General features: G+C 33.6%; 1 protein-coding gene across 1 annotated transcript; it reads right to left on the reverse strand.

Moving 5' to 3' along the window:
• Nucleotides 1-1,784: 1,784 nt before the first annotated feature.
• On the reverse strand, nt 1,785-9,644 carry LOC107945477 (chaperone protein dnaJ C76, chloroplastic). Its single transcript, XM_016879497.2, has 9 exons — nt 9,142-9,644; nt 8,578-8,706; nt 8,366-8,495; nt 7,351-7,471; nt 6,522-6,603; nt 6,203-6,256; nt 6,071-6,109; nt 2,935-3,034; nt 1,785-2,139 (listed from the first exon to the last, which is right to left on the reverse strand). The coding sequence occupies exons 1-9, from the start codon at nt 9,367-9,369 to the stop codon at nt 2,003-2,005; spliced, it is 1,020 nt and encodes a 339-aa protein (XP_016734986.1). The 5' UTR covers nt 9,370-9,644; the 3' UTR covers nt 1,785-2,002.
• Between the last annotated feature and the right edge of the window lie 88 nt (nt 9,645-9,732).

The raw sequence follows: 9,732 nt of genomic DNA on the forward strand, positions 1-9,732 counted from the left end.
TATTTTTCAGGCATTTTGTTTATGTTATGTTCATGGCTTAAGCTTAGGATCATGTTGTTAGTGGGTTGTTTTTTATTTAAATTGCAAAAAGTTGCTGAACAAAGTAGTAGTCCAGTTTTTCTCCTTTCATAAGTTTTTTTTCTGAAAAAATACTAACACATTCAATGCCGCTGTCACCCGATGAGCAGTTTGTTGCAGTGTCTCATGTTCTTGTATCTGATATCAATATTGGATATGAGGACATTGTTAACACTCAGGCCCTTTCTCTTATTTGGAAGTTCGATTTCTCTCCTTTCATGGTTTTGACCATTGCCATACTAAACGATGGAACCATTATGACCATTTCCAAAGACAAGGTTAAGTCATCTTCTATGCCCGACTCATGGAAGCTCAAAGAGATATTTACCACCGAAATTGTCCTCGATACCTACCTTGCTTTCATGACTGTTGCTTTCTTCTGGGTTGCTAACTATTCCGACTTCTTTTTGGACAAGCTTTAGGTCAAAAGACACCACTGGGGAGCCATTCCAGCAGCTGCGTAGCCATTTCCTCACTTCGATCCTTGAGGACAAGCATCTTTTCTGGGAGGGAGTAATTGTTATAGGAGGAATTGCACGTCTAGTTTCTTTCAATTTCTGCTGCTATAATTAACTGTTAAGGGTGGGCAGATTAGTTAGTCAAAACGAAGCATTTTAGTTAAACAGTGACTATTGAATTAAATTAAACGGTGCGTTTGGGCTTTATATCAGCTGTTGTAACTACCTAGTCGTTTCTCAAGTCCCTTTGGCTGGTTAAAAGGGCAGAATGTTTATGCACAATGATTATACATTTTTGATGAATTAAGTGCCAGTTCTTCATTGTTTTAAAAAAAAGTATTTTTGACTCCGAAAGCACTTTTGGAAGAAAAGTTGTGCAGAACAAGCTGCTTTTGGCTGAAATTTTTAGTTTTTCAAAAGTGCTTTTGAAAATCACTTTTGAAAAGGAGAAGCTAAAAATTTTAGCTTTTCCTCTTCCAAAAGCACTTTTGGTGCTTAATTACTTTTTCACCCCTCTAATAACATAATATTTTCCTTTTTTTATTGGTGCTTAATTACAAATGTGTTAAAATCATTAATTAAAAATAAAAAATATTATTTAAAATACTAATTACAAATATTTAATGGTTATGTTTAAATATTTAAAATATAGTTTATATATTCTAATTAAATTTTATAAATAATTAATATTGATTGCTTAAAAATATTTAAAATTTATATTTCATATATTAAAATATTAACAACAAGTTATAATAATTTTTTTATATTCTTACTAAAATATAATAATATTAACTAATTTAAATATTATTTAAATGCATATTTGTTACTTGATGATAACATGTCTAAAATGGACATTTTATTTCTCAAAAGTATTTTTTGACAGCAATACTAAACATTCGAATTTTAAACCAAACTTTTCAAAAATACTTCTTAAAAGCACTTTTTCACAACACTTTTCAAAAACAATGAAGAATTGGCCCTTCGTCTCCCTTCTTCCTTTCTCCTCCTCCTTGCTATTCTGTCTCTCTATTTTTCCTACTTGCTATTCTGTCTATCTATTTTTTCTATTTTCTTCTGAATTCTCTGCTTCTATTTCTGTCCTCCTTTCTTTTTCTGCTTTTCTTCTGGCTTTCTATTTTGTTCCATAACAGTGTGTTTCCAATTTGTTCTAAATGAATCCTTACGTGATCGGTGATTCAGTGATCTCTCTTTCTTTTTGTTTTTATAAATTTCAATTGAAAAAGAATCTGAAAACTTAATATATATGTAATAAAATTAGAAATATTAGAACAAAGTGCAAGCTTACAAATCGTCTTATACACCGCATTATTTTCCTATTTATTAGTTTCTTAGTAATGTGATTCAATAATGTTTATATACATAGTTGATGGATTATTGTTGTTGTACATGTTGAGACATATTGAATGGAAACCACCTCCTGCATTGAATCATGCAAAGTAAATAAATTAATTGTGTTTGCTGGAGTTGGAGAGTGGATCTGGTAGTTTAACGGTGGGAGCCTTATCCACACCCCTCCTTGAATATTCCCTCCATCTTCTCGCAGCTACGGCAGCCCTTTTTGCTCTCTCTTTGACTTCCTCCTCTGCAATAACATTTCACCTTCAATTAGATCTTTAGCCCTAAGCAGAGTTCCAACATATCATATATTATGTAACCTGAACTCTTATATTCATTTTCTTAAAAGGTATGTATTTGATACTTATTTGGACATAACTATAGGATATGATCTTGAAGAATATAAAATAACAAAGAAAATTGAGTATACTTGCATATTCATATTCGATACTCACCTAAAATCTAGATAAAATAATGGTAACTAAGATAGAATGTAAAGAATTTGGATAAGGTATTGGTACAATCTTTATTGGTTTGGAGAACCGTTTAAAGGGAATTGAAAATCTATGTTATTCGAACACCTCACTTTTTTTTTTCTTTTAAAGTGTTTTCATGTTCAACCTTCATGCTCTACAAATATTTGATCTCCAAAAAAAAAAAAGCCTTTAAAAGATTTGAAGTACCTATGTCAAACATATTATTTATTTGTGACATCATTTCCGTGTCCATAGCCAAGAAAACATAAAATGCCGTCTCATATTTACCTCCTTAGAGTTTAATTTAGTAACCCCCATAATTTCTATAATCCTATAAGCTTCCAAGGCAATGGCCTTTTATTTGGTCTAAAGTAAGAACACATTGATAGGACATATATACATAAAAATAAATAAATCTTAAGTTAAAGCCACTGGAAAAGAAAAAAAGCTTGGTCTTACTCTTATGGAAGGGAGGGATGTTCTTATCTTGCAGCTAAAGGCAACTAATGCTTATAGGAAAAGACAGGAAAAAACAACACATTCGCAATTATCAAAATCCTCAATACCTGACTTCTTGTATTGTTTTGGCTTGCCCCAAAGGTTGGTCCAGTATGAGTCCGTTTTACCAGCATCTTTCTGCTGCATCATCCTTACTTTAGCTTGTTCCTGATAAAAGTAGAATAAGAAAGAAAAGTTTAACTCCCTGTGTTTTTAGACTTACATTCACATATGACTTTATACATATAGCATCTGCACTGAAGCAGAGTCTTTTAAAGAAAGCCCTTCCCTCTAACAAGTGCAGCAACTACTAAATATATTTAGTCATCTAATATGGAAGTATTTATGAAATGCTCATTCAAGTATTTGAGGTTTTGTTGGGTGTTCTTCAAGTGGTTTAACAGCACCAGCAAAAGGAGATGAGCTCTAAGTCATTATACGTTACCTAGATTCCGAAAGGAATACAAGCTAGGTATGGGTATCTTTAATTTTTTATGTGTTTTCATATATTTGGAATTTCATATGCCATATTTATGTCCCAATACTTTTTGAAGAAAGATGTCAAATATAAATACTATAAGAAAAATGAGGAGTCCAAGTAACATAGCTTGGTGACGTTGAACATACAAGTACTACGTAAAGATATAGATATAGATTTTGGCGAGGGTTTAGAAATATTTTCCGGCAAAGCCTTTTGGTTGATTTGTAAGGATCCAATTATATGATCAATTGTGATCATATTGGATTTACTAGGTTGTTTAAGTTTTTTAGGGAAGTAGATTAGACTGAAATCATCCCTTGATTCTTGGATCCCATCGCCTATAATTAAGGGATTAGTTGCCTAATTTGCTGAGTTTTATTTTCTATAAGTTTGTACCTCTACAGAAGAACAAAATACAACATTTTCAATACCAAAACTGACAAGACATCAGATCCAAAAATTTATTCTTGAGTTGTTCATGGCTAAGACGATATTTACTTGGCAACAACACCCAGCAGCTTCAATAGAAGCAGAAAGTTTTGCTAGTGAAATTCAGGTCAACACAACCATGAGCCAAGGTGATGATTACTCTCAATTTTCCTTCCAGCTCATTTCTCATAGGCTAAATGGAAAAAGTCATCTAGAATGGGCACAATCTGTGTGGCTGGTGATCAACGGCTTAGGGAAACTTGGGCACTTAACTGAGAAACAAGAAAGCAAACAATTGAAGACCTGAACATGAATGCTTGGAGGTCGAAAAACTCGTAGGTAATCATTTGGCTGCTAAACTCCATGAAACTGGCCACAGGTAACCGTATTTATTTCTACCCACTACTAGGGATGTTTAGGAGGCTGTTGGAGAAACTTACTTTAATGTAGAAAATGCTTCTCAGATTTTTAATTAAAAATCAAATTGTGGAAAGCTAGGCAGAAGAGGGAGAGGCTACTCTTTACTACAATTAGATTATTTCTCTATGGCAAGAAGAACAATGCTATAATGCCAAATGGGAGTCTCTTGTGGGTAGTGTAAAAACAATGGAAAAGGAAGAAAATGAGAGGGTATATCTATTCCTAGCAGGATTAAATTGAGAATTTGATGAAGTTCCATTACGAATTCTTGGGAAAAAATTCACTACTGAAGGGAAACCTTCTCTAGAATTAGGTGAGAAGAAACAAGGGAGAATGTTTTACTAAAATCATATCCAATTCTTAATCAAAGAACAGACTCTTGCCATTTTTGTTGCTAAAAATTAAGAAGACAAGAAAAAGATATTGTGGTGTGATTTTTACAGAAAGAATAGTACTCTCACACCTAAAAGACTTGCTAAAAGATCCATACAAAACTGCCCAACTAGAAGACAGCTAGGCCTTTCAAATGACCAATGAGGAATGAGGGCAACAAGCTTCTCTGGAAACACTGCCACTCACTAAGGAGCAATTAGAGCTACTGCATAAGCTTCTCCAATCTCAACTCCAAACCAGTAAACCCAATCCATGTAATCCCACTAATTCTTTTGCTCGAACATGTATAGTACCATTTCATGACTATAAATTTAGCTAGCATAGGTTCCTAGATCATAGATTTAGGGGATAGTGACCATATGGCAAGAAATTCCCATTTTTTCTTGACTTACCTTGTGCGGGAAACCCCCCCAAAAAAACTATTGATGGTTTGTTCTTAGCAATTGATGAAAAGGAACTGTTGAATTAACCCCTTTTTTAAACTCTCTTTGATGTTCTTCATGCCCCAAAGCTATCTTGCAATCCTGTGTCCATTGCTAGATTGACTCAATTTTGTGTGTATTTCAATATAAGGTCTCATGGAGGATAATTGGCAATGCTAGAAAATCAAGAGTCTCTATTTTCTTCAAGATGACAACAATGCATTAATTAGAACTCAGTTTTAGTTGTTAATAAAGTTATGTTGTGTAAGTATAGGCTTGGTCTTATCCTTGTTTTCATAATTTCATCCTAATTTCTATGGTTTTGATTTAAATTGAGACATTGGCTCTAGTTGCCAAGTGGAATTTAATCAGAGTTCTTATGACCATTGCTGCATTGGCCTCTTCAGCAGTAAGACATGAAGAATGCATTCTTGAATGGAGAACTTGAAGAAAAGGTCTATATGGTCCCAATCCAGGCTTTCATGAAAGGTACAGGCCTAGAGTCTAAAAAGTGTCTCCCTAAGGTCTCAAACAATCTCCAAGAGATTGGTATGAGAGGTTTATGTAGTTTGTGAAAGAACAAGGATACCTTCAAGGGCAAGACGATCACACCATGTTCATTCGACATTCACTAAAAGACAACTAATTGATGCATCTTTAACAGGTGTAACTACAATAACTGACTAGACTAGACCTGGCAATATTAAATATGACAATGAAAAATAACTAAAACACAACAAAGAACTTGATATGAAAAAAAAATCAGGTCATAACACAAATATACAGATCTACCAATTTTAATTAACGAGTTATAATATACACCTTAAACACTATCATAACACGAGAAAATAACAAGAATACAATATGCGTACACTAACTACCAAATCTAAACTGGACTAAGCCTTGAGTTGGGAAAGCATTCATTTAAATTATAAGTAAACATTTATTCTATTATGAGGACAGAAAAATAAATTAAATTTGCTTAGAAGTCATATAAGTAAAATAGAAAAGAAAATCCCATGGATGTATTTGAGAATATTGAAATAAAAAGATACCTACCAAAACTTTTGCCTGCCTCTTTTCCCATCGAGAACTTGCCTGCCAAAGAATTAGAGGTTTTTAGATGGTCTAAGAAAGTGTTAAACCAGAAATGCATATGGTGTCAGTAGATAAGTCAAGAGTTAGTTTTACCATTCTGAATACATCTGTTGATGCAGATCCCATTCCTGAAAGCATCAATGCAACCTGGTCATCCATTCAAAAGGCTCAAACTTCTAGCAACCGAAACAACTAGGTTGAACATATAGATTAATGAATTGTATCACCGAAAGACTATTTCAATGTAAAAAATGTTGTTAGTCAGTGTTTAAACCCATGGTTGATCAGTCTAATTATTATTTGATCTGTTAATCCTTTTAAGGTAATTCATATGCCATCTAACATGCTCATAGTTTATCAAGGTTAATTATTTTAGGAGAAAAGAACCATAGAGTGACTGGTTCTTACTTACATTAACTCTTTCTACCCTGCGCATTTCATCTTCAAGCAATGATAATTGTGCCGCAGAAGTCCAATGGATGCAATCAACTGGGCTAAATAACACAAGACAATGTTGATCAGCAATCATGTCATGTAAATCATGTAAACCCTTTAACTTTACTACAAGCAATATAAAATTCAAATTTTAGTTTCACGCAAATGTTTCGGTTGATTGCTCCAATAATTGATTGTATTTAACCAGAGATTACTTATATCGCTACAAGAAAATGTTGACCATTATATCAGGAATACATAACTAATGTAATCAATAAGAGGAAGAAAAGGTAGTAAAACAGAAGAAGAAATCATGGTTGAAAAGTTCATCTTTCCAGAATTCCTTCCTTTGCTTATCTGATATGTTAATAGTTATGGAAACAGTGTAATAATTCAGACAAGTCAACCGAAGGTCTGAAATTTTCTCATGAATGTGCTTCATCAGGATTCCCATGTAATATCGAATTTGATGGTTTGAACTTTATGTTAATCATAGCTTTGGAACATGACTTCACACCATTTCCTTAGTTGATCATAAATGAACATCAAACAACTCTAAAGTTTCTCTTACCAAGGGGGCTATTAGCCTACTTATAAGATTGATAATCGTAAAAATGAACTGGATAAATTGTTAAGCAAGTTGAAAATGGTGGCAGGGCACTGCTGATAAGATGCAAAAGAAATCACCGGAAGATAAAACATATGAGATAAGAAGCATAAAGCAGTTTCCAGCTGACTATATTTTGCATACTTAAAGTAAGGTGAATGATATAATGACATTAGTATACCCTGAAGCAAATACCTACCAACTGTCTATTGCCTCTTGCACTAGTTCAGGATTCCCAAACTGACTATGAACTCTGGCTCGTCCAAAGTCTTCTTCAATTCTAAACACATCACAGGCAACATTGGCACAATTTTTGCAGCCTGTGAAGGAAAAAAAATCATCTTATAGGTGTCAGTTTAGAATCTTAGACTGGTAGCGGTGAAGTTATGCCTTTGTAGGTACTTCCTTCCAATCACAAGTAGTGTAACTTTAGCTACAGTTATTGTTTCCATATGAAAACTTTTTAAAAACTTTTAGAGAAAAGTATCCTAACAGCTAATCTGCTCAAATTACAGGCACCTCTACTAGGTTGTAGTTAAGAAAGACCTATGTTACACTCAAACTGAATGTTAGTATAAGTGTCCAATACATGTATACCCATTTTTTAAATCAGTTTTTCTATATATCATCAGGATCATACCTATACAGGCATGTCTGAAAACATGTGTACCTAAGGGAATATGAAAAGTCCAGAAAAAATAAAGCAAGACATAACCTTGATCAAATGTGGCTGAAATTTTGTACATGCTCCAATTCTTTATGTGCAATCAATATGCATTTAGAAATGCCAAAATTTCTAAGTTCAAAGGAGATCATTATCATTCTGTATATCAGAGGAGTGGTTTAAGACACTTGGGTTATAAATTAATAATCATTAACAACTAATTATGAATGTCAACCAGAAAAAATCAATGTTTTCAAAACCATATCACTTAAAGAACTGGTATTAATGAAATTTCTGGTTGAAACAGTTCAACCGGATGGTTCAAATGATAAAGATAAATTGTATTTTATTTGAAATACTTTGAACATAATTTCTTGCACTTTTATTTTTCTGATTCCTTTTGGTTCTTTCTAGCTTGTCATAATTCTGGTTAAATATATAAGATTGAACCGTCTAATCTACCAGTTTCCGGTTGCACTAGTTGAACTGGTTGATCTGATATGTTTTTAAATCATAAAGAAAAACCTAGAAATGTAAGCAAAGCTCATACCTATGCAACTAAACTCGTCGACAAATACATGGTCTCTTGGGGCGGAATCATCCATGAAAGGATTCATTGCAGTCAACGCATAGCCATGAATTTCATCATAAACCGTGCGCTGTACGGGGTCACTGAGAACCTGCAAAGCAATAGTTACATTGTAGCAGTAGGCAAATAAACATTTACATAATACATAAAGTTCATTCTGAATGGGAACACACCCCATAGACCTCATTGATGAACATGCAGAAATTTGTAGTCTCTGGATCATTGCCACTTAGGTCTGGATGACAAGCCTTCATGCAATTATAATAAGCCTTTTTTATCTCCTCTGGTGTTGCGTCCGGAAGCTAAGTAAATATGGCAAACAAATTTAGATTTCTGAGATTGAATCACGACAAAAGTCAAATTAAAATTACCTTGACATGATAATATATAGATTCCAAGTAGCTATGGCTATGATGAATATCCATTAAGCAACATCACTTGCAAACATAAAGTTTTTATAAATATCAATTACTGCTTATCCATGCAATGATTCTACAAAATCACTTTAACAGTCAGATTCACTCCCTAACAAATCGATAAATTTGAAAGAAACAAGCAAGAATTACTAATCTCAAAATAAAACCAAAAGAAAACACGACTAAAGAAATGTTCTGCCCCATAGTTCATCATTAAGAACCCAAATAGTTGCACACTTCAATTTTCTGTTTTTAACTTCTAACTACATAATAATCATAAAATAGAAAAGTACAAGTGAGAAGAAATGTGAAAAGAATTACCAGACCAAGAACAGCATAATAATCATCGGCAAGAGAATCAGTAGATGCAGAATTTCCAGAAGCAACCTTGACTCTGCCACAACCTCTCCTTTGACCACCATGACCCATCAAGCTCCAAGAAGCTCCAGTCTTAGCATAGGCCTTCCATGAGCTTCTTCTGCTCATATTTAAAGATGGGTTATGGATTTTAAGAGTATCTGTATATACAGGAGAGAGTAGCTGAGCCATTGGTGCATGCAAATTTAGTGTTTTAGTTGTTTGTTTGTTTAGTTAGCTTTGAGACAGAGGCAGAGTAGCAGAGGGGAAGGGAAAGGCATGTCGTTACTTAATATAGTAGAAAATTTAGAGGAGGAAATTCAGGCGTGGAATGGTGAAATGCTGAGATGGCAAAAGGAGAGCCATTTGGTTTCCATGAATTTAGAGGGACCGAAGTTGAATCTAGAGACTGGAGAGTAAGTTTAGCACGTGTCGGCCTGTGTATAATTCTTGCCTGCCTGCCTCCCTCCCTTCCAATCCTACATTATTTTATTTGGATTTTTGTTTTTTAAATGATTTATTTTTTATATTTACGCGAAATATTAATACAAAATT

Source organism: Gossypium hirsutum, chromosome D12 (genome assembly GCF_007990345.1).
Source record: "Gossypium hirsutum isolate 1008001.06 chromosome D12, Gossypium_hirsutum_v2.1, whole genome shotgun sequence".
Classification (NCBI taxonomy): Eukaryota; Viridiplantae; Streptophyta; class Magnoliopsida; order Malvales; family Malvaceae; genus Gossypium; species Gossypium hirsutum.

Excerpts from the sequence above, each read along its gene's own strand:
- LOC107945477 (XM_016879497.2), bottom strand. The coding sequence starts at position 9,369 with ATGGCTCAGCTACTCTCTCCTGTATATACAGATACTCTTAAAATCCAT. Across the intron at positions 8,496-8,577 it reads TCATCAATGAGGTCTATGGG|GTTCTCAGTGACCCCGTACA; the intron begins GTGTGTTCCCAT and ends ATTGCTTTGCAG. Across the intron at positions 3,035-6,070 it reads AGAGGCAGGCAAAAGTTTTG|GAACAAGCTAAAGTAAGGAT; the intron begins GTAGGTATCTTT and ends TACTTTTATCAG.